A 25,796-nucleotide genomic window follows, 5' to 3' on the forward strand; every position below is an offset into this window, starting at 1 on the left:
TTGGTCTCCCTCTTCTCCTCGTTCCCTCCACCTCCGACACATATATCCTCTTGGTCAATCTCTCCTCACTCATTCTCTCCATGTGCCCAAACCATTTCAAAACACCCTCTTCTGCTCTCTCAACCACGCTCTTTTTATTTCCACACATCTCTCTTACCCTTACGTTACTTACTCGATCAAACCACCTCACACCACACATTGTCCTCAAACATCTCATTTCCAGCACATCCATCCTCCTGCGCACATCTCTATCCATAGCCCACGCCTCGCAACCATACAACATTGTTGGAACCACTATTCCCTCAAACATACCCATTTTTGCTTTCCGAGATAGTGTTCTCGACTTCCACACATTTTTCAAGGCTCCCAAAATTTTCGCCCCCTCCCCCACCCTATGATCCACTTCCGCTTCCATGGTTCCATCCGCTGACAGATCCACTCCCAGATATCTAAAACACTTCACTTCCTCCAGTTTTTCTCCATTCAAACTCACCTCCCAATTGACTTGACCCTCACCCCTACTGTACCTAATAACCTTGCTCTTATTCACATTTACTCTCAACTTTCTTCTTCCACACACTTTACCAAACTCAGTCACCAGCTTCTGCAGTTTCTCACATGAATCAGCCACCAGCGCTGTATCATCAGCGAACAACAACTGACTCACTTCCCAAGCTCTCTCATCCCCAACAGACTTCATACTTGCCCCTCTTTCCAGGACTCTTGCATTTACCTCCCTTACAACCCCATCCATAAACAAATTAAACAACCATGGAGACATCACACACCCCTGCCGCAAACCTACATTCACTGAGAACCAATCACTTTCCTCTCTTCCTACACGTACACATGCCTTACATCCTCGATAAAAACTTTTCACTGCTTCTAACAACTTGCCTCCCACACCATATATTCTTAATACCTTCCACAGAGCATCTCTATCAACTCTATCATATGCCTTCTCCAGATCCATAAATGCTACATACAAATCCATTTGCTTTTCTAAGTATTTCTCACATACATTCTTCAAAGCAAACACCTGATCCACACATCCTCTACCAGGTATAACCATTTGATCGACCTATTCCCAAGGGTGGATGAACAGTTGGGTTGAATGAGGACCGACTGCCACAACCAGGAGTCGAACCCTTGGGCTCGGTCCTCGGCGGCCCCGTGAATGCGTTACGAATCAGGAACCTAGTTTTTTTTTTGCTCATAATTGCTTCAGAATCCCCCCCCCCCCTTTTTTTTTCCTCGAGTTCCTGCATCTCCGCTACGTCCAGTAGCAGGGGAGTGGTGGACTCATGTTTGGTGTGAGACGTTCTCGGACGAGGCTGTGCTCCAACTCCTCTGGTCGACCTACGATGATGCAGCACCGTCGATGGTGACTCTTAACTTGTGACGACCACAGGCAGGTGGAGCCTACTGTTCTCGGTGACCGTGGTTCGACTCTCGAGCGTGCAGTATATATATATATATATATATATATATATATATATATATATATATATATATATATATATATATAAAGAGCGTGGTTGAGAGAGCAGAAGAGGGTGTTTTGAAATGGTTTGGGCACATAGAGAGAATGAGTGAGGAAAGATTGACCAAGAGGATATATGTGTCGGAGGTGGAGGGAACGAGAAGTGGAAGACCAAATTGGAGGTGGAAAGATGGAGCGAAAAAGATTTTGTGTGATCGAGGCCTGAACATGCAGGAGGGTGAAAGGCGGGCAAGGAATAGAGTGAGTTGGATCGATATGGTATACCGGGGTTGACGTGTTGTCAGTGGATTGAATCAGGGCATGTGAAGCGTCTGGGGTAAACCATGGAAAGTTTTGTGGGGCCTGGATGTGGAAAGGGTGCTGTGGTTTCGGTGCATTATATATGACAGCTAGAGACTGAGTGTGAACGAATGTGACCTTTGTTGTCTTTTCCTAGCGCTGCCTCGCGCGCATGCGGGGAGGGGGTTGTCACTTCATGTGTGGCGGAGTGGCGACGGGAATAAATAAAGGCAGCAAGTATGAATTATGTACATGTGTATATATGTATATGTCTGTGTGTGTATATATGTATACGTTGAAATGCCTAGATATGTATATTTGCATGTGTGGACGTGTATGTATATACATGTGTATGTGGGTGAGGTGGGTCATTCTTTCATGTTTCCTTGCGTTACCACGTTAACGCGGGAGACAGCGACAAAGTATAGAATATATATATATATATATATATATATATATATATATATATATATATATAATATATATATATATATATATATATGTAAAGAAGAGAGAGAGAGAGAGAGAGAGAGAGAGAGAGAGAGAGAGAGAGAGAGAGAGAGAGAGAGAGAGGTTACTGAATCATTATTTTTTTTTTTTTTTTTTTTTATACTTTGTCGCTGTCTCCCGCGTTTGCGAGGTAGCGCAAGGAAACAGACGAAAGAAATGCCCCCCCCCCCCATACACATGTACATACACACGTCCACACACGCAAATATACATACCTACACAGCTTTCCATGGTTTACCCCAGACGCTTCACATGCCTTGATTCAATCCACTGACAGCACGTCAACCCCTGTATACCACATCGCTCCAATTCACTCTATTCCTTGCCCTCCTTTCACCCTCCTGCATGTTCAGGCCCCGATCACACAAAATCTTTTTCACTCCATCTTTCCACCTCCAATTTGGTCTCCCTCTTCTCCTCGTTCCCTCCACCTCCGACACATATATCCTCTTGGTCAATCTTTCCTCACTCATTCTCTCCATGTGCCCAAACCATTTCAAAACACCCTCTTCTGCTCTCTCAACCACGCTCTTTTTATTTCCACACATCTCTCTTACCCTTACGTTACTTACTCGATCAAACCACCTCACACCACACATTTTCCTCAAACATCTCATTTCCAGCACATCCATCCTCCTGCGCACATCTCTATCCATAGCCCACGCCTCGCAACCATACAACATTGTTGGAACCACTATTCCTTCAAACATACCCATTTTTGCTTTCCGAGATAATGTTCTCGACTTCCACACATTTTTCAAGGCTCCCAAAATTTTCGCCCCCTCCCCCACCCTATGATCCACTTCCGCTTCCATGGTTCCATCCGCTGACAGATCCACTCCCAGATATCTAAAACACTTCACTTCCTCCAGTTTTTCTCCATTCAAACTCACCTCCCAATTGACTTGACCCTCACCCCTACTGTACCTAATAACCTTGCTCTTATTCACATTTACTCTTAACTTTCTTCTTCCACACACTTTACCAAACTCAGTCACCAGCTTCTGCAGTTTCTCACATGAATCAGCCACCAGCGCTGTATCATCAGCGAACAACAACTGACTCACTTCCCAAGCTCATCTCATTTTTGTTGTTGTTATTCGTATTTATAGTCATTTCTTGAGACTTGCTGGTTAACTTTCAATAGGTTGTGGGGGTACCCGGAGAAGATACAGTATGGCCTGACGAATAGATAAGATCGCTTTAATTTCCGGGTTATACATCATGAGCGGTTGTGAACACCGAGGCTATGAGCGTGTGGTAACTGTGGGTGGTGTTGATAAACAAGATATCCAGGGTGTCGGTGAACCTCGCATGATTGGTGCGGATCTCCTGCGGGCTCAGCTTCAACGCGTCGAAGACCGGAGCGGCGTCCGGCCTGAGCCTGGAGTACCTGGAGAAGGGTACCCCGACGTAGTACACTCTGGTGTGGTGAGTGTCGCTAGCGTTGAGGTCTTGTGGGGTGTAGTGGTTGAAGCCGTACCTGTTGAGCGGGTGCTGTTCCCCCAGAGATGGTTGCTGCTGCTGCTGCTGCAGGGGTTGGTGGTGATGGTCGGAGACCCCCAGAGATGGTTGCTGCTGGGGTTGGTGGTGATGGTGGGAGACTCCCAGAGATGGTTGCTGCTGCTGCTGCTGCTGCAGGGGTTGGTGGTGATGGTGGGAGACCCCCAGAGATGGTTGCTGCTGGGGTTGGTGATGAGGGTGGGAGACCCCCAGAGATGGTTGCTGCTGCTGCTGCTGGGGTTGGCGGTGAGGGTAGAAGGCCAGGTGTGCGCCGTAGTGGCTCTCCTGTTCAGACATGACGTGCAGGCCGGCGCATTGGCCTACCTCGAACCAGCTGGTGATGTGTTCTGGTTCTTCCTGGATGAAGTACACCACCATAGGACGGCTGGACCTACCAGCCACAGCGGGGAATTCGGGGTCACAGGCTGTCTTAAAGTCGATCGCTGCGGCTGACTCGAGGCCTCTGAGGAAGTCTGTTTCGTGGACGTCGTGCAGCATCTTGTGAGCGTTGAGGAGAGTGACCGGAGACGCGTGTAAGAGCGGCCGGCGCCATGCCTCGTACTCGTGCAGGTACGGCTCGGTGTTGACCCCTACGCCGTAGTGTCTGGCGCGGCTCACCTCGGGGTACACGCACTCCCGCCCGCCCCGCACCTTGTCGTACAGCCAGTAGTCGTAGGTGTGTATGTCTTGGCCCTCAGCGGTGGTGGGCCACGAGGACAGCGCCTCTCTCACGAACGTCGGGGTGACGGCATATGCCCAGGAGACCTGCACTGACCCGCGCCTCACGTACTGTGGCCCGCGGCCCCTTCTCATGTCCGGCAGGAAGGAGAAGGCGTTGATGCAGTACAGCGTAGGGTCGGCGTGGAGGAGCCAGAGCGTCTGGCTCATGAACGAGAAGAAGTCGGGGGAGACTTGGACGTCCTCGTCGAGGAGTATAATGGCGGGGGCGTCGGGGAAGGTGTGGGCGACGAGGTGGAAGACGCTGCGATAGTAACGGAAGAGCTTGTTGTTGTCTCGGCCTTGGACGGGAAGTGTGGTGAAGTTGACGTTGATGAGACGGAGGAGTTGTGTGGTAGCTGGTGGGGCGTCGCCCAGGACGACCAGGAGGTTGTCGTGTTGCGCCCCTGGTGCCGCCAGGAGGGTGGTGAGGGTGTGGTAGAGATACTGGTATCTGTTGCCTGCTGTGACCACTACGGGCACCCCGGCCAGGGCCGCTTGGTGGGCCACGGGCCCAGCAAGTTGGTCCAGGTAGTGGGTCAGGACTGTACTCGTCGCAGAGACCACCCATGGCACCGTGGGCGGCGCAGTACTGCCATCGCTCCTCGTCATTTACGCTCGTCGCTAGGGTGTATGGACCGAACAAGGGCAGGACCAGACCTTCGGCGCACACATTGCCACTGGTGTGCTCGGGCCCGTAATCCAGCTGCGGAGATCGTAAGTGCGCTCATTAGTAATGTCCAACAGGTCTTGTAAAGTGAACTAGACACCATCCCACTTTACTAGGGTGAGAAAAAAGGTAACCTTTTCCCAAGTGGAGAATGTCACTACGAAGGCACGCCCAATTAAAACTCAGAGCCGTTTCAGAATGACCTTGATACGTACTGTCCTTAAAGCATAAGAGTCGCTAGTTGAAATTGACTTTAGAAGCTTCGCTGATTTTGATTCTTTTTTTTTTTTTTAAAGTCATGGGCACTTGGGGATACCATTTTAAGTATACCTTACCTTAAGGACACATTACCCATCCTTAAATATACCTTACCTCTGATGAAAAGTGAGATAAAGCTCACTGTAAGTATGTCGATGGAAGGACGTGCATTTTTACACACCATCGGAACCCTGGTAGATCAACGTCCGCGCTGCCCCTCACCCAGGTGAAGTCGGGGCACTGATAATAACGCTAGATTTCTGGTGCCTGTGTGTGTTGTTTTTATACCCGTGTAGCTCAGGTGGCCGGACGCCTTAACCCGAATCCGACCCTTGGTGTATATAGAATTTTCTTGCAGACGTTCATCTTGAGGTCAACCCTAGCGATTTCACAATATTCTAATCGTGTCTTCCTGTCTCAGATTTTATACCGGGAATAGCGATAACTTGATGATTGGAATGCCTGATTTGTTAAGAAAGTAAAGTACAATTGAGTTTGGGTGAAGTTATCCCGGTAAGTATTGTCCATTCCCCTGTGGTAGATACTAGGAGTGTTCTTGTTCGTCATTACACTTTAACGTCACTGTATTGGAATATAAGTGATCATTATAAGGGGAACTGGTGGACTTGGCTGATATATATATAGCTATATGAATGATACAGCGGAAGCCAACAAATTATGAGGTTATGTCTGCTGAAACACAAGCAGACATTTACAGTTGTAATAGAATTAGAATCAGATATTTTGTTTTGATTCCATTCAAGTAACTGGTCCAGGGAATATGCCATACGTCCCTTGTTGAGTGAAATGGAAGAGGAGGGCAAATGCCCTCCCCCCCGCCCAATCTTGACCCTTTCCTTTTAGACTCGTGCACAAGCGTTTGTTCATCCTTGATGCTGCTGCACCCGTTGCTTAACCTCATACCCTTGTGTTATTCAGACGCTGGGAGGTTCTTGTGCTCTTAGGATCCTCCTGTCCAAAAGACAACCCATGTGTTCTCAGTGATTTTTTTCAAGGCCTCGTGCATATACGACCGCGACATGCGTGCTCCTCCCTGTGTGAGGAGGTGTGGACGCTCGGGTGATGTGAGTGTCCCTTACTTACACCTGCGTAAGGATGCGTGTGTCTGTGTCTCTTGGGCGACGAGGTTACCTAACTCATTGATGCACGTTGCCTCTGGTGGTGGCACATGCCTGCCAGTCACTCCTCACCCGTACGACGAATACGTTCGCCAGCAGCGACGCTCACAGATTCGTCTGTGTGTGTGGGACGGTATGTGACGCGACGAGCCGGTACCTCGCTCGAATGACGGTTTGTGACATAGCAAGCCATGTAGCTCACCTGAGTGACGAGCTGTGAAATGACTCGCCTGAGTGACGGACAGTGAGGTAACTCACCTGAGTGACGGGCTGTAAAGTGACTCACCTGAGTGGCGGAGTGTGAAGTAACTCACCAGAGTGACGAGCTGTAAAATGACTCACCTGAGTGATGGACAGTGAGGTAACTCACCAGAGTGACGGGCTGTAAAATGACTCACCTGAGTGACGAGCCGTGAAATGACTCACCTGAGTGACGGGTGTTCCCCGGGCGAGGGCCTCGTAGACGGTGCGGCCGCCCTTGAGGAAGGCCCAGCACCAGGAAGTGCGGTAGCCCAGGTGGCCGGCGAAGACGGAGCCCAGGTCGCCGAAGAGCGCGCGGGCCCGGCGGAGACCCAGTGTGGCGCCGCCTCCGGCCGTCATGACGACCAGGCGACCTGGCGCCACGCGCCCCACCCACCACACCAGGTCGGCCCACCACGTGTACGGCTCCTGCGTCAGGAACACCCGACGCACCAGCACCCTGCCCAGCACACAAGAACTCATAAGTCGTATTGCATTCGCGAGTTCGACGATACGACCCATGAATCATGGGGCTTTTGACCTGCGAACTCGAAGGTACGATACCTTTGACCCCATTGAACACCACGATCCAACCCCTGGGTACAAAAGGCAAAAGGCCTGACGTTTGACCTGGCCCTTTGACTCGGATTGTGGCGGAAGCAATGTCTCGAAAGTGTTACCAGAACTCCTCATGAGTTGATCATGACGGAACTACCATTGGTGAACCTCATGGATGTAGCGGCGACCTTTGCTGACCGATACGCATTGACCAGCCGCTCGGGGTAGAGTCGGCATAGGTTCGAATCTTGGTCGCACAGTTAACCCAGCTGTTTCATCCTTCCTTAGGGGCAACTGGTCGATAAAATGGGCACCTGTCTTGAGCTTGGATATATATATATATATATATATATATATATATATATATATATATATATATATATAATATATATATATATATCTCGCTACCTCGCAAACGCGGGAGACCGGCAAAAAAAAAATACCTGGTTTAAAAAGCGAGATATACATAAGTATACTTATGTAAGTAGGAGAGATGGCCAGAGAGCGTTATTGGATTACGTGTTAATTGACAGGCGTGCGAAAGAGAGACTTTTGGATGTTAATGTGCTGAGAGGTGCAACTGGAGGGATGTCTGATCATTATCTTGTGGAGGCTAAGGTGAAGATCTGTATGGGTTTTCAGAAAAGAAGAGTGAATGTTGGGGTGAAGAGGGTGGTGAGAGTAAGTGAGCTTGAGAAGGAGACCTGTGTGAGGAAGTACCAGGAGAGACTGAGTACAGAATGAAAAAAGGTGAGAACAATGGAAGCAAGGGGAGTGGGGGAGGAATGGGATGTATTTAGGGAATCAGTGATGGATTGCGCAAAAGATGCTTGTGGCATGAGAAGAGTGGGAGGTGGGTTGATTAGAAAGGGTAGTGAGTGGTGGGATGAAGAAGTAAGAGTATTAGTGAAAGAGAAGAGAGAGGCATTTGGACGATTTTTGCAGGGAAAAAATGCAATTGAGTGGGAGATGTATAAAAGAAAGAGACAGGAGGTCAAGAGAAAGGTGCAAGAGGTGAAAAAAAAGGGCAAATGAGAGTTGGGGTGAGAGAGTATCATTAAATTTTAGGGAGAATAAAAAGATGTTCTGGAAGGAGGTAAATAAAGTGCGTAAGACAAGGGAGCAAATGGGAACTTCAGTGAAGGGCGCAAATGGGGAGGTGATAACAAGTAGTGGTGATGTGAGAAGGAGATGGAGTGAGTATTTTGAAGGTTTGTTGAATGTGTTTGATGATAGAGTGGCAGATACAGGGTGTTTTGGTCGAGGTGGTGTGCAAAGTGAGAGGGTTAGGGAAAATGATTTGGTAAACAGAGAAGAGGTAGTGAAAGCTTTGCGGAAGATGAAAGTCGGCAAGGCAGCAGGTTTGGATGGTATTGCAGTGGAATTTATTAAAAAAGGGGGTGACTGTATTGTTGACTGGTTGGTAAGGTTATTTAATGTATGTATGACTCATGGTGAGGTGCCTGAGGATTGGCGGAATGCGTGCATAGTGCCATTGTACAAAGGCAAAGGGGATAAGAGTGAGTGCTCAAATTACAGAGGTATAAGTTTGTTGAGTATTCCTGGCAAATTATATGGGAGGGTATTGATTGAGAGGGTGAAGGCATGTACAGAGCATCAGATTGGGGAAGAGCAGTGTGGTTTCAGAAGTGGTAGAGGATGTGTGGATCAGGTGTTTGCTTTGAAGAATGTATGTGAGAAATACTTAGAAAAACAAATGGATTTGTATGTAGCATTTATGGATCTGGAGAAGGCATATGATAGAGTTGATAGAGATGCTCTGTGGAAGGTATTAAGAATATATGGTGTGGGAGGCAAGTTGTTAGAAGCAGTGAAAAGTTTTTATCGAGGATGTAAGGCATGTGTACGTGTAGGAAGAGAGGAAAGTGATTGGTTCTCAGTGAATGTAGGTTTGCGGCAGGGGTGTGTGATGTCTCCATGGTTGTTTAATTTGTTTATGGATGGGGTTGTTAGGGAGGTAAATGCAAGAGTTTTGGAAAGAGGGGCAAGTATGAAGTCTGTTGGGGATGAGAGAGCTTGGGAAGTGAGTCAGTTGTTGTTCGCTGATGATACAGCGCTGGTGGCTGATTCATGTGAGAAACTGCAGAAGCTGGTGACTGAGTTTGGTAAAGTGTGTGGAAGAAGAAAGTTAAGAGTAAATGTGAATAAGAGCAAGGTTATTAGGTACAGTAGGGTTGAGGGTCAAGTCAATTGGGAGGTGAGTTTGAATGGAGAAAAACTGGAGGAAGTGAAGTGTTTTAGATATCTGGGAGTGGATCTGGCAGCGGATGGAACCATGGAAGCGGAAGTGGATCATAGGGTGGGGGAGGGGGCGAAAATTCTGGGGGCCTTGAAGAATGTGTGGAAGTCGAGAACATTATCTCGGAAAGCAAAAATGGGTATGTTTGAAGGAATAGTGGTTCCAACAATGTTGTATGGTTGCGAGGCGTGGGCTATGGATAGAGTTGTGCGCAGGAGGATGGATGTGCTGGAAATGAGATGTTTGAGGACAATGTGTGGTGTGAGGTGGTTTGATCGAGTGAGTAACGTAAGGGTAAGAGAGATGTGTGGAAATAAAAAGAGCGTGGTTGAGAGAGCAGAAGAGGGTGTTTTGAAGTGGTTTGGGCACATGGAGAGAATGAGTGAGGAAAGATTGACCAAGAGGATATATGTGTCGGAGGTGGAGGGAACGAGGAGAAGAGGGAGACCAAATTTGAGGTGGAAAGATGGAGTGAAAAAGATTTTGTGTGATCGGGGCCTGAACATGCAGGAGGGTGAAAGGAGGGCAAGGAATAGAGTGAATTGGAGCGATGTGGTATACCGGGGTTGACGTGCTGTCAGTGGATTGAATCAAGGCATGTGAAGCGTCTGGGGTAAACCATGGAAAGCTGTGTAGGTATGTATATTTGCGTGTGTGGACGTGTGTATGTACATGTGTATGGGGGGGGGGGGTTGGGCCATTTCTTTCGTCTGTTTCCTTGCGCTACCTCGCAAACGCGGGAGACAGCGACAAAGTATAAAAAAAAAAAAATATATATATATATATATATATATATATATATATATATATATATATATATATATATATATATATAAAATATCGTCAATGGGATGGCCTTGATTAGGGCCTTAGTTACCCGTACAGCATCAGCTTACACATACAAGAAAAAAATGGATCTGCTTTGCCATAGTGTGAGAAGTGTAAGTGTGTATTTACTGTGTTTGTTGTTTGTTACGGGGAGACAGTTTTACTCTAGAATTGCTCCGTCACTTTACCTTGTGTATATGTACCATGTCTTTATTTCTATGTATTCCAGACACACACACACACACACACACACACACACACACACACACACACACACACACACACACACACACACACACACAAGGTCAGGTACCCATCGTGTCGTCCAGCTGCGTGGGCTGTGCACCGGCTGCCGTGACCAGGAATCGAAGTATCTGGGTTTAATCCCAGGCGGCAAATGCATTCGTGACGGTCAGCAACGCTAACCAGTGCACCGTGCGTACCTGAAGGTGGGCTGGTTGATACCGACCATCGTCTACCAGTTTTGAGGGGCAGGATCGCCACGCGTGGAAACAAACTGGTCAGGGATTTTGACGAGAGTCGTTATGTGTGTATGGATCACAATTTCCCTGACTTCAAGTTGGATTGTATGTACCCGTCAGGCCACTACGTCCCATGATGGCTCTGTTGACCGTTGGCAGGCCAGGGATTATCCGTTGTGGAGTCTGTCTCTCTCCCTACACGCGGCTGAGCTAAGAAGTCTGAAAACTTCCATGTCTCCCTAAGCACATACCACCTGCCATTGACCAAAACGCGTGTCTTCTACTGATCCCTCAACCCCGTGACGTCTTTTCCCACCTCATCTCTCCTTACTTCTCTCTCTCTCTCTCTCTCTCTCTCTCTCTCTCTCTCTCTCTCTCTCTCTCTCTCTCTCACTCTCTCTCTCTCTCTCTCTCTCTCTCTCTCTCTCTCTCTCTCTCTCTCTCTCTCTCTCTCTCTCTCTCTCTTCATGTTTCTCTCCTTACCTCCCTCCCTCCCTCTCTCTCTCTCTCTCTCTCTCTCTCTCTCTCTCTCTCTCTCTCTCTCTCTCTCTCTCTCTCTCTCTCTCTCTCTTCATGTTTCTCTCCTTACCTCCCTCCCTCCCTCCCTCCCTCTCCCTCCCTCCCTCCCTCCCTCCCTCCCTCCCTCCCTCCCTCCCTCTCTCTCTCTCTCTCTCTCTCTCTCTCTCTCTCTCTCTCTCTCTCTCTCTCTCTCTCTCTCTCTCTCCATCCCTTTTCCTGTTTCATTTAAGGTTTGGCCGGAGTCTTTGACACGAGAAAAAAAAAAAAAGAACGCAAACCCGGACTCCCGATTAAGAGAAGGCAAGCCATGGCCTCCGTGGTAGGACGACCCGGAGAGCGAGAGACTCCCGTGCATTATGATAACCCATTCGTCAAGAAGGTGGAGGACTCTGGGGCCGTATGCAGAAAACTTCTTAGAATGCTTAAGTATGCTAAACTCCAAAGAATTTTACTTAACTTTAAGAATTTTGCTAAGCATATTTCTGAAAGCTGCCCTACGCTTAAGTATTTGCTTAGCAGACGACAAATTTTGACCCAAACTGCATTTCATACTTCTTAAATATTATGCTTGAGTTTTACCCTGCTTAGTCCTTTTCTGTGTGGCACTTAAGTCACTTGCTCAGCTAAGCATAGAAATAAGCAGAAATCTAAGAATTTTTCTGCATACGCGCCCCAGGCTGGTGAACACAAGAGATGAGATTACTTACACAGACGGGTAACTCGTAGATGAATCATGGGCCTTTACGAGAGCGGGATGTATCGTTTCCCCTTGGCATTAAAGTCGGATATCAGTGACTAATATAAGTTATTTTTCTTTTCTTTTTTTGCCATTGTCGCGCTCGTCCGGCACAATGACGAACACGCCTGCAGACACCCAGAAATTCCCGACGGTCGGGGATGTATGAGAACGATCTCTCGCCTTTTATTCTATTCTTTGCCTGAAATTGACAACCTCATGGTTCATGGGTTCGAGGTCGGTTCTTGGCGGCTTTGTTCATTTCGTCCCGTTTTCTGTTCGGGTTTTTATCCGGTTTCCGTCGCCTGCCGTAGTCACGGCTTCGTTAGTGCTGATGGTGTCTCACTCCGAATTCGGAGAATTAATGATACGGTGACGTATGGCGTCCATGAGGTTGTGAGTTCCTTCCTGATGCTGGTAACTTTGGCCCATGTGGTTGTGAGTTACTTTCTGACTGGTAGTCTGGTTCCATGAGGTTGTGAGGTGCTTCCTGAGGTTGGTAGCCTGGTTCCGCGAAGTCGTGAGTTACTTTCTGACGTTGGTAATTTGGTTTTATGAGGTTGTGAGTTATTTCCTGACGTTGGTAATCTGGGCCCATGTCGTTGTGAGTTTCTGACGTCAGTATCCTGGTTCCATGAGGTTATGAGTTACTTTCTGACGCTAGTAGCCTGGTTCCTTGAGGTTGTGAGTTACTTTCTGACGTTAGTAGCCTGGTTCCTTGAGGTTGTGAGTTACTTTCTGACGTTAGTAGCCTGGTTCCTTGAGGTTGTGAGTTACTTTCTGACGCTAGTAGCCTGGTTCCTTGAGGTTGTGAGTTACTTTCTGACGTTAGTAGCCTGGTTCCTTGAGGTTGTGAGTTACTTTCTGACGTTAGTAGCCTGGTTCCTTGAGGTTGTGAGTTACTTTCTGACGTTAGTAGCCTGGTTCCTTGAGGTTGTGAGTTACTTTCTGACGTTAGTAGCCTGGTTCCTTGAGGTTGTGAGTTACTTTCTGACGCTAGTAGCCTGGTTCCTTGAGGTTGTGAGTTACTTTCTGACGTTGATAGCCTGTGTCCTTGAGGTTGTCATTTTGTGACGTTGGAGATCTGGACCCACAAGGTTGTCAGTCACTTCCAGTCGCTGAGGGTAACCTAAACCCACAAGGTTGTCAGTCACTTCCAGTCGCTGAGTGTAATCTAAGCCCACAAGGTTGTCAGTCACATCCAGTCGCTGAAGGTAACCTTAGCCCACAAGGTTGTCAGTCACTTCCAGTCGCTGAGGGTAACCTTAGCCCAAAAGGTTGTCAGTCACTTCCAGTTGCTGATGGTAACCTTATCCCACAAGGTTGTCAGTCACTTCCAGTCGCTGATGGTAACCTTAGCCCACAAGGTTGTCAGTCACTTCCAGTCGCTGAGGGTAAGCTGGACCCATGAGATTGTGAGTCACTTCCACTCGCTGGTTGATGACCTGAGCCCATGAGCTGACCACTTGGGTCGACCGCTCTCGAAACCTTGTTACAGACCCTGTTGCTCTGGTGTTGTAACACCACTGCTGGCGAACATGGCTCTGTTGCCGAGACATTTTGGCTCACGTAGATTTGATGGTAACGTCTTCGTTGCACCTCTCTTGTAGAACACCACTGCTGGCGAACATGGCTCTGTTGCCGAGACATTTTGGCTCACGTAGATTTGATGGTAACGTCTTCGTTGCTCATCTCTTGTAGAACACCACTGCTGGCGAACATGGCTCTGTTGCCGAGACATTTTGGCTCACGTAGATTTGATGGTAACGTCTTCGTTGCTCCTCTCTTGTAGAACACCACTGCTGGCGAACATGGCTCTGTTGCGGAGACATTTTGGCTCACGTAGATTTGATGGTAACGTCTTCGTTTCACCTCTCTTGTAGAACACCGCTGCTGGCGAACATGGCTCTGTTGCCGAGACATTTTGGCTCACGTAGATTTGATGGTAACGTCTTCGTTTCACCTCTCATGTAGAACAACCACTGCTGGCGAACATGGCTCTGTATCACACATATCTTACACACACACACACACACACACACACACACACACACACACACACACACACACAACACACACACACACACAACACACACACACACAAACCTGATGGCACCATCTTCGTCTGTTGTCGTGTTCAGCTTGGGTGTTGAGGTAGTGCCTGTGTCTCGCCTTATTTTCTCAGTTTTGCAGCACGTAAGGAACACACAGAGACGCTGAGACGTGTTGTCGCTCGTTCATGATGGTGGCGTTGTGGATTTTGTAAACAACGTATAGTTGGTATGCAGGTGGTGGGAGGGGGATATTGATGATGCTTCGACAGTTTTGAATTCAGTCGATTGGGCATTGATGTTTTTGTGACATAGTGAAGTTAATGGGGCATTGATGATGGTTCGACATAATTCTTACTTAATTTAATGGGGCATTGATGATGGTTTGACATAATTATTAAGTTAATGGGGCATTGATGATGGTTTGACATAATTCTTACTTAAGTTAATGGGGCATTGATGATGGTTCGACATAATTCTTACTTAAGTTAATGGGCATTGATGATGGTTCGACATAATTCTTACTTAAGTTAATGGGGCATTGATGATGGCTTGACATAATTCTTACTTAAGTTAATGGGGCATTGATGATGGTTCGACATAATTATTACCTAAGTTAATGGGCATTGATGATGGTTCGACATAATTCTTACTTAAGTTAATGTGAGATTGATGATATGGTTTGACGTAATTTTACTAAAGTTAATGTGGCATTAATGATGTGATTTACATGATGATTTTTAAGTTAAAAAAAACTGATGATGGTTCGTTTAGTTGGTAAAGTATTGATGTATTCCACGTGACTCTAGTTTAGGAGGTGGGGACATTTATGTCATTTGAGTGAGTGAGACACATCCTAGTTCAGGTGGTAAGGAGGGGCCGACTGGTGTCATTTTGAGAGCGAGTAAGTGAGTGAGTGAGTGAGCGAGCGAGTGAGTGAGGAAGGGATTAGCACAAACTAACCTGGCGGTGCGTTGGTGTAGCACCAGGAGGTGGAGACCTTCCTGTGGTGGTGCAGCAGCAGCGAGGGCCTGGACTTGGGAGAGGTCGACGTGGTCACCTTGCTCCTCCTCCTCGTCCTCCTTCTGCTCCTCCTCCAGGTCCACCACCTCCTCGTGGGCCCACGCCCTCCACTGCCTCTCTGGCGTACAGACATGAGAGCTCCCGTCAGTTGTGAAGAGCTGGTGGGAAGCAAGGGGCTACACTGTGCACAGTATGTACGTGACAACCGCGTTAGGCGCTTCCCTTTTTACCCAGCACAGCCACCAGTATGGCTTCGCCAAGAGACCAGAATAGAATCCTCCAGCCCCGTCAAGCTTTCTGTCTTCTGTCCATTGTCCCCCAGCGATGTCTCAAACAAAGCTTCGGTCTTCGAAGACGGTCCAGCCGCAAGAACAACACCTTATACCAAGATGTGTCTCTGCTTCCATCTCCTTGTCATAGATCTGTGTATTTGTTACGGGACACTGCCTGCATGAGGTTGCGCAGCGAGTGAAAAAAAAGACACCCTGGGCGAAGCCCTAACGTGGGGAGTAGAGTCTCGACACAAAACATCTAACTCCTAAGGAATCCATCATTTCCCTGCTGCTGGAAGTAGCGCAGCTCCGGGGTACAGGAGCCCCAGGAAAGGAGGTTCCTTGAGTAACACCAGGAAACTTTCTTAGAAAGATGTGTTAGGGCAAATATATATATATATATATATATATATATATATATATATATATATATATATATATATATATATATATATATATATATATATTTTTTTTTTTTTTTTTTTTTTTTTTTTTTTTTCATACATATTCGCCATTTCCCGCGTTAGCGAGGTAGCGTTAAGAACAGAGGACTGAGCCTAAGAGGAGAAATATCCTCACATGGCCCCCTTCTATGTTCCTTCTTTTAGAAAAGTAAGAGCCGATTATGGTAACACACACACACACACACACACACACACACACACACACACACACACACACACACACACGAAAAAAAAAGAAAAAAAAGCGGGTGGTCAGCCGGGGAAGCCCGGTGGAGGGTCAGCTGGGTGAGGAAGGGGAGGCTGCGTCCTCCACGTTGTAGTCTATAAGTATCGTATTCTCCTGCCATCCCTCAGGGATGTGTACCAGTGAACATGTTTCAAAACAAGAATGAAAATAGATCATAAACATTTTAACACATATAAAACTTGATATAGGAATGAAAGTGCTGAAAATATAATGGAAACTAACAGTTAGAAAGGACATATATGGCGGTTTAGGAATACAAGTGGCAAAGAAAAATATGCATGCAAGTGTTAAGGGGGATGACACAGTCATGTGGCACAGGCACTGATGAAGCACAGTCGGTCATGTGGCACATCCAGTGATGAGATTGTAAGAATGTGTTTGCGACTAATTTTCTTTGGTTGTTATCTGTATTTATCTGCTGGTTATTATATGTATACCTCAGGTTATTATAAGTATACCTCCGTTGGTTATTATATGTATACCTCCGTTGGTTATTATCTGTATATCTCCGTTGGTTATTATCTGAATACCTCCGTTGGTTATTATCTTTATACCTCCGTTGGTTATTATATGTATACCTCCATTAGTTATTATATGTATACCTCCGTTGGTTATCTGTATACCTCCATTAGTTATTATCTGTATACCTCCGTTGGTTATTATATGTATACCTCCATTAGTTATTATCTGTATACCTCCGTTGGTAATCTGTATACCTCCGTTAGTTATTATATGTATACCTCCGTTGGTTATCTGTATACCTCCGTTAGTTATTATCTGTATACCTCCGTTGGTTATTATATGTATACCTCCGTTGGTTATCTGTATACCTCCGTTAGTTATTATATGTATACCTCCGTTGGTTATCTGTATACCTCCGTTAGTTATTATATGTATACCTCCGTTGGTAATTATCTCTGTACCTCCGTCATTCCTATTCTTGCTCACATCCCCTTAGATACCAGGTCACCTACAAGTGAGTACAGGAGAAAGGAAAGAAGTCAGTCGCTTGTTTTGACCAGATTCTCAAGAGAGGTGGAAGGGGCTATTGATAGAGGGAAAGTCGAAAGAATGAAGAAGTATTCCACAGCACCGCTGTTCAAGGAAAGAACGAGATACAACGGTCAATCCTCGTGTGGTTGGACTCCAGAGAGAATCTATGGGAAGCAGCGTACAGGCGGGTGTCAGCCGTGGGTCCAAGTCGCAGCGGCAGGGACCACAAGCAGGCCGCTAACGAGAGTGGTGGCCTAAATAGTTCCCGTAGATCAAGGAGAGTAGCCAGCAGCATGACAGCAGACGGGAGGAGATGGTTGAAGAGAGTTAATTGGACGGAAGGCTCTTGATTCCATTCTGGCTGAGAGAGAGAGAGAGAGAGAGAGAGAGAGAGAGAGAGAGAGAGAGAGAGAGAGAGAGAGAGAGAGAGAGAGAGAGGAGAATGTCTGATGGGATAAGAGGGAGGAATCAGTCAATTATCAATTCTCCGCAATGGACCGATTATGCTTGTGCATCAAGGAGCCAGAGAGACGTGGGAAAGCCCAAGAAAGGAAGTTTGGCGAGGAAAGACGTATGCACCTGTGTTTGTGTGTGTGTGTGTGTGTGTGTGTTTGGTTTGGGGTGTCGAGGGCTAGTCAAGAAATATTTACCTTGTTACGGACGGACGAGCATGGGAGACGAGTCACGTAGAAATTACCAATTGACATACTCACCACACTCGTCATATATCATCTGATTTTTATGGAATGTAATATATATATATATATATATATATATATATATATATATATATATATATATATATATATATATATATATATATATATATATATATGCACACGCACGAATATAGAGTATATGAACGCGCACTTTCGTAGAACACTAATACCCTCCAACAGCTAGGACTCGAACCCAGGATCTTTGCGTTGTAGTCTTGAACGTTAACCGCTCGGCTATGATAGGTTGGCATTCCCGACTACCAAGCAAAGGTCCTGGGTTCGAGTCCTGGTCTTTGGAGGGTCGTTTGCGATATATATGATGCCGGGTCTCTTCCTGCTGGGGGTTACGAGGCTGCATCATTGTCAGATGACGAAACGCAAGAGTTCATAGTCTTTCTCGTCAAAAGAAGTTCTCGCAGTAAAGGAAGCCATCCTGTCTCTGCTACTGAACTCAGCGCAGCCTTGCTACTGCAGGTGCCTCTTAATCACTGAGAAATGGGTCCCGGGGCTTTGATATATTAATAATGATAATGATAATTATAGTCATAATGATACTTTAGGTCTTTAGTATCACGGAAAACCTTATTAGATCAGTCTGGCGAGCCAGCCTTTGTTGTGGTGGGATGGAAAGGTGGGAGATGTGGCGTGACCCTTGATCTGGAGCTTTGGTTTTGAGACTACGAAAGGATTATGCTGTGATACGACTCTATACATACCGTCAAAGAAATGATTGGATCCTATTGTTGTTAAGCCGTCCACGGATTCGACCATTCATCGAGATGCGACATCGTTGAAGTGTATTTTGATGCGAGAGCGTGTCATTTAATCGGTGGATTCGACAGTTAAGCTATGGATTAGACATTGGTAAACTGTCGGTAGGTTCGACTTTGCTGTCGTTCCCTGGGAGACCTTTATACACCTGTAATCCCCCGGAATTTGATCATTTTGATATTTGGTGGTGGTGGTGGTGGTGGTGTGTGTGTGTGTGTGTGTCTATACAGCGCGTCATTTTCTGTGGCTCCGACTGTTGAACTGTGGTTTAGTCATCGCTAAACTAGTTGCCATAAGATTCGACAATGTTAGCTTCAAACTTGGAGACATTGTCACACATAGTATCCCGTATTTTGATCAATAGGGTATTGACCTCGCTTTACCAATTAAATTCCCTTGCTGATGGCAGTCAGAGGTCGGTAATTGGCATCATTATGTGGCAAGGAAGCACTGGAGTACGACCAGCCATATATAAACTTGTACTGACACGAGAACTATATATCTTTACTGACGAGGTACCAGAGTCCTCCTCCACACACACGAGTGGGACGAACCTGGGCCTTCGCTGTTATTGTTGGTCGCTGGGCATTAGACCCAGCCGCGTCCCTGGCCTCTGTACGATGATTGACCTCAACAAACACACCGCTGAACCCCAAGCAGACGCTAACCAGACATTGACTAACGTGACGAAAACGGCGAACGATTAACACTAGCTCTCTCTCTCTCTCTCTCTCTCTCTCTCTCTCTCTCTCTCTCTCTCTCTCTCTCTCTCTCTTCCCCCCCTCCTCCGACAGCTGGGCACTTGCGATGGTGGTCGGCGAACGAGTTCAGTTTGATCCCTCCGACCGCCGGCAGCTGGTCATTTACGACGGTGATTGCTGGAGTATACATGTCTAGTTAACGCAGGGATACAACATCAATGTTACTGATGGAGTTATACCTGAATAGCAGCTGGCTTCTGGTGTGAAACGGGTGGAGACTTGTACGGGACATGTCGTAGTGATCAGTGTGTGGGTTGCCGTGGGTGTGGTTGAAGATTAGGGTGGGCGTGGTACGTTACCATGGGTGTAGTTGAAGATGAGGGCATGGGAGGTTATCGTGGGTGTAGTTGAAGATGAGGGCGTGGGAGGTTACCATGGGTGTAGTTGAAGATGAGGGCGTGGGAGGTTACCGTGGGTGTACTTGAAGATGAGGGCGTGGGAGGTTACCATGGGTGTAGTTGAAGGCGAGGGCGTGTGAGGCTACCATGGGTGTAGTTAAAGATGAAGGCGTGGGAGGTTACAGTGGATGTAGTTGAAGGTGAGGGCGTGTGAGGTTACCATGGGTATAGTTAAAGATGAAGGCGTGGGAGGTTACAGTGGGTGTAGTTGAAGGTAAGGGCGTGTGAGGTTACCATGGGTGTAGTTAAAGATGAAGGCGTGGGAGGTTACAGTGGGTATTGTTGAAGGTAAGGGCGTGGGGGGTTACCATGGGTGTAGTTGAAGGTGAGGGTGTGGTGCATTACTGTGGGTGTAGGGGAAGGTGAGGGCGTGTGAGTTTACCTTGGGTGTAGTTGAAGGTGAAGGCGTGGATACGCGCCCCGCGGCTGCTGGACCAGGATCTCACAGCCATGCCTCGTTCTCCACGCCTGCGGCAACAAGAGTATGTCACTACATAGTACATTACCTGACTCCACTGTTAACCTGGCTAGGGTACGTCAGTGCTACACGACCCCAGGTCAGATCTCTCTCTCTCTCTCTCTCTCTCTCTCTCTCTCTCTCTCTCTCTCTCTCTCTCTCTCTCTCTCTCTCTCTCTCTCTCCCCCCCTCTCTCTCTCTCTCTCTCTCTCTCTCTCTCTCTCTCTCTCTCTCTCTCTCTCTCTCTCTCTCTCTCTCTCTCTCTCTCTCTCTCTCTCTCTTACAGGTGCCCTTGGGGTTATATCTCCCAGGACCTCACTCACCATCCAGGGAGCTCCCGCTAGCTCCAAGGTTGCGCTGCACTCAGGAGCAGGGGAAGGATGGGCTCCTTTGAGGCGAGACGTTGCTTTGTCACCTGACGGTGACACACAACCTGGCCAGAGTGACTCGCGGATTATCGTCATGCAGGCGGAGTCCGGTAACATCTACCCCCCCGTATTATGATATACCCCACTTGAGAACGACACACACACACACACACATACACACATACACACACACATACACACACACACACACACACACACACACACACACACACACATGCGTCTTGAGCACGACGATGCGACCCTTGAGCACGACGGCACGACCATAGACCACGACCATACGACACTGGACCACGATGGTTATACCTCTTAAGTATAGTGACCTCGCCTTTGTCTCTTTAAGATCAGGTCATAGGTCAGCATCCTCAATATAGGTCAGCATCCTCAATATAGGTCAGCATCCTCAATATAGGTCAGCATCCTCAAAGGTCATGTTCGTGCTCCTGAACCCATTAGTGTCGTTCTAAGTGGGTCATCAACTCGCGTCTCGTTTATACAGCACAAGCGCTTTGTTTACAAGGTGTCTCTCACACACGGCCTGCTTACGAGCCTCACGGGTCATCCCTCCGTCGGGAAAGACTCCGCAGGATAACCACCGCCACACCAGCAAGGTATGGTTTCGAACCAGATGCTCCAAGAGTGTTTCGAGCCGCTTTGTAGGTTCGAATCCTGGTCGCGGCAGTCGGTCCACAGCCCATCCAGGTTTTCATCCTCCCGAAGGGGCTGGTCGCTAAATTGGGTACCTGGCTTGGGCTAGGATATATATATATATGTATTGGAAAGTATCACAATTTTGCGCGTGATCAAGATATTCCCATGAGTCCACGGGGAAAATGAAACACGATAAGTTCCCAAGTGCACTTTCGTGTAATAATCACATCATCAGGGGCGACACAAGAGAGAAATATAAGTCAGTTGATATACATCGAAGAACGAAGCTAGGACGCCATTTGGTAAACATGCGATTGTCCAAGACAGACAACGAGCGTTCTAAAACTAATAATTTTACAAATTTTATCAACAAAGTTAGCTAATTTGTATAGACCATCACAAATATTAAGATTATAATTCTTTATTAAATAATAGAAGACTCAATGATGTTTCTCGCGGTAATAGAGTTAGAGTTAATAACTGAGATGGCATTACTCCAGTCAATACAATGATCATAGTTTTTAACGTGTCTGTCTTGGACGATCGCATGTTTATCAAATGGCGTCCTAGCTTCGTCTCTTCGATGTTTATCAACTGACTGTTATATTTCTTTCTTGTGTGTCCCCTGATGATGTGATTATTACACGAAACTGCACTTAGGAACTTAACGTGTTTCATTGTGCATCATACTTCATTGTTATATACCTCCTTTTTCATTAACGTTCATACGAATGAAATACAGTACACTATGAACAAGCTTGCACTGTGGACAGTCCTACGCTGCTGCCGCTTCCGTATGATAAAGAAATAAAGGGATTAAATGATAATTTTCTCTTCAAACTGGGGAGGCAACGAGAAGATAACGCAGCAGAGGTAAATGAAATCCTCTGGATAAAATCCGACCTAATATTTCCCATATCGATGAGGGGCAGACTTGGCTATTCTCAATCTACCATCCCATCGTAGAAAATGTAATAAGGCGTCTCTTAAGTAGAAGGAAGAAGAAGAGGAAGTCCATGTGGTAAACGGAGGAGCGTGGTATAGCAACAGTTAACTCTTAAGCTGTTCTCTTGTTTTGAAGTGGACGAGGCGCATTATGTGGGGGGGGGGTTTGCTCCCATGTTCCCGTCCACGTCATCTGCTGGTTGTCTGTACTCTTGCCTAACTCAATCATCCCATCCCTCTTTGTCTGACTCATTGTATTGGCACATAGGAGGGAACACACACACACACACACACACACACACACGCGCGCGCGCGCGCGCGCGCATTCGTGTATGCGCAAGCTTTTTGGAATCAGGCTTGCCCAGGTTCGAATCCTGGTCGCAGCATCTGGTCCACGGTCCACCCAGCTCCCTCACGACACCCGCACCCTTCACCATCCTCGACCTGGTGTGGACGCCTCTGTAAAAAAAAAAAAGATGATCACTTCGCTCGTTCGAACCCCAGGCTAGACGATGCTCTGGTGACAGCGGCTGTGATCCCGCCATCACCATGGCGCCCTTCAAACCACCGCCCATCCCCCAACCAACCAACCAACCGCATCTTAACCCCCCCAACGCCAACCCAAGTACCTAACCTCAGGGTTAAGGGAACTGGGTTTGAGGAAAATTCGTACGACAATTACCCCCCCTCCCTCCGTGGAGTGGGCCAAGAATATCGTAGGAGGATAGTGGAGGCGACATCTAAAAATAGAAATGCTTTAGAGGGTTTTTCGATAGCGCGTTCCACGTCAACAACGAACCAGCGGCTAATACGTTGCTCCCAACAGTGGGTACATCCCTGGTGAGTGGCCGTGATGCCATTTTTCCAAAGCCTCGTTCACCTTCGTGTCTGACTGAGCAGGGTGTCTGGTGCGGGCGCCACCACGGCCCAAGATGATGTAGATGCTCCGATTCACCCCCCGGTACGCTGCCAGGACCACTTAGAAGCGATTGCGGTGCGACGTGCCCATAGCGAGAGAACGCCCTAGACACACCCATGGGTGCGAGACTTGTCCCCCCCTACACCATACCCATAGACACCAGGGAACACCTTGGGATGCGCAGTGGAGAGGAGGTTCAACCCATAGACACCAGGGAACACCTTGGGATGCGCAGTGGAGAGGAGGTTCAACCCATAGACACCAGGGAACACATGCGCAGTGGAGAGGAGGTTCAAGAATTGCCAACCAGACCAGCCAGGCTGTGAGAGGCACTTTGTCCTGCTGCGTGGTCGCGGCTTCCAACAGCTTCGTCGGCCAACGTCACCCAGCCGAGCAACCTGGGGCCGAGCCTGGGGCTGTGGAGGTAGAAGACCCCCGCCTTCGCCCGACCCCTCAAAAAAAAGAAAGACTTCCTCTGAGAAAGTATTGCCCTCTTGCTCATTGTCGGCACCACTGGACTCCAGGATTCGAGTACTTCCTGTAGTTGCGCTACGTATGGGAGCAAGGATTCGAGTACTTCCTGTAGTTGCGCTACGTATGGGAGCAAGGATTCGAGTACTTCCTGTAGTTGCGCTACGTATGGGAGCTTTGTTCTTGCCTCTCCCGGAATACGCTTCTCAATGTGTAGTTGATTGTTCGCGAATCTCGAGGAGGGTGCTATGTACACGGAAGACGTGTACCTGCCGTGTTGTACATTACCGTCCGTAAATCATGTCTCTCCCGTGTTGTACACCACCGTCCGTATGTCATGTCTGTCCCGTGTTGTACACCACCGTCTGTAAATCATGTCTCTCCCGTGTTGTACACCACCGTCTGTAAATCACGTCTCCTGTGTTGTACACCACCGTCTGTAAATCATGTCTCTCCCGTGTTATGTACACCACCGTCCGTAAATCACTCCCGTGTTGTACACCACCGTCCGTAAATCATGTCTCTCCCGTGTTGTGTACAGTGTCCACCGTCTACATGAACTATGTCCTCAGTCATTGTATTCCATTCGTCCACCAAATCTTGTACAGTAAAAGAACCTCTTTACATTATTTTCTTTTTTTCTTAACAAGAATCTTGTTTAATCTCGTACTTTGACTTGTGGTGGTTCCTCTGGCCCTACATATTTCGAAGAACTGCACATTGTCCACGTGATCGATCTGTTTTGAAAATAACTCGGTAAGTGATCACTATTTATGGTTACTAGTTATTTGTCACGGAGGGTGTTATATATCCTTGCCGTCCCGTCTCCCAACTTTGTGTACAGTCGCACACACACACTACACACACACACACACACACACACACACACACACACACACACACACACACACACACTAGCCCATGTGTGTGTGTTTGTGTATGTGTGTGTAATAATACGATATTTATGCTTTGAAAATCAGTTTTACGCTGATGGAAATGACGGAGAGATTTACCTGGACGTGGGCCTGGAGAGCTCCGGCCTAGCGGACGACGACGAGCTGTGGCCAGTCAGTTGACGGTAGGGAGGATGAGTGGGAAGGTGGTGGCGAGTGGAGGCGGTGTGGAGTGCCAAGAGGAGGAGGAGGAGGAGGTTCAGGAGAGTGGCCGCCGCCCCTGCTGTTACCTTGCTATGAGCCATGCTCACACACACACACACCTCCACACACACACCCCTCCCCAGCGTGCCTCACTGCTTGCTCTCCCTGCTGGCTGATGCAGGGTCTTCCCTCACCCCTCCCGGACCAGTACTGCTTGAGGAACCTCAGCTGCCCGGGGTAGTCTCTCTTAGATCCAGATGTACCGGTGAGGCAGAGGCTCTGTCTGCTACTGCTTGCCAGGGCTGTGGCGGTCTGCCGTGCTTGCGATTGTTCTGTCCCGCTTTGCGCGCGCACTTTGCGCTTTCCGGGAAGAAGCCGTGAATTCTTATCCCGGAACACTGTGAACAAACACACACATACACACGCATATATATATATATATATATATATATATATATATATATATATATATATATATATATATATATATATATACCTCACACTTCACCCTAGAATCTTATAGGGTTGCACTGCGAAATGGTGACTTTTTCTGGTCTATTTTACAGAGGTAACATTTTCAGGCAGGAGAGAACGTCGGTGTATTATTGCCTTTGACATAACTGGTAACTCGGGTATGATGACGTGGGGGGGTTCTCCAAAAGATGGATCGGTGGTGGGCGTTACGTGTTTGGTGTAATTGGCCATGGCGTTGGGAACTTGGAATCCCCAGTTCAAGTTACATTTGGGACGAAAGGTTTTGTTGTTATGTATTTCGTATTGCGCGTGTCCCCGCAATTCCTTCGTGTGGAGCGCCTGCCGCTCTGGATTAATGTGGGCTTCCTTGGGAGCGAAAATGGTCCTTGACGGTGCTTTGCTCTTTGGTTTTATGTTCATTTCGTGTTGTCCGGTCTGTGAATTTTGTATATGTACCGTTCTTTACTCCTGTACACACACACACACACACACAC

The 25,796-nt window shown here is 47.5% G+C and overlaps 2 protein-coding genes across 7 annotated transcripts in view; one reads left to right on the plus strand and one right to left on the minus strand.

Moving 5' to 3' along the window:
* atl (atlastin GTPase) overlaps window positions 1–25,796 on the plus strand; it is a 281,407-nt gene that overhangs the window by 211,133 nt on the left and 44,478 nt on the right. The gene's annotated exons all lie outside the window — the stretch shown is intronic.
* LOC139765219 (protein O-linked-mannose beta-1,2-N-acetylglucosaminyltransferase 1-like) lies at window positions 3,480–25,129 on the minus strand. The gene is given in 6 exon segments (XM_071692534.1): window positions 3,480–5,023; window positions 5,025–5,219; window positions 7,007–7,280; window positions 15,218–15,395; window positions 20,285–20,370; window positions 24,745–25,129. Coding segments are annotated over 6 exon segments (2,433 nt in total). The 5' UTR covers window positions 24,930–25,129; the 3' UTR covers window positions 3,480–3,508.

The sequence above is a fragment of the Panulirus ornatus genome, chromosome 53 (genome assembly GCF_036320965.1).
Source record: "Panulirus ornatus isolate Po-2019 chromosome 53, ASM3632096v1, whole genome shotgun sequence".
NCBI lineage: Eukaryota > Metazoa > Arthropoda > Malacostraca > Decapoda > Palinuridae > Panulirus > Panulirus ornatus.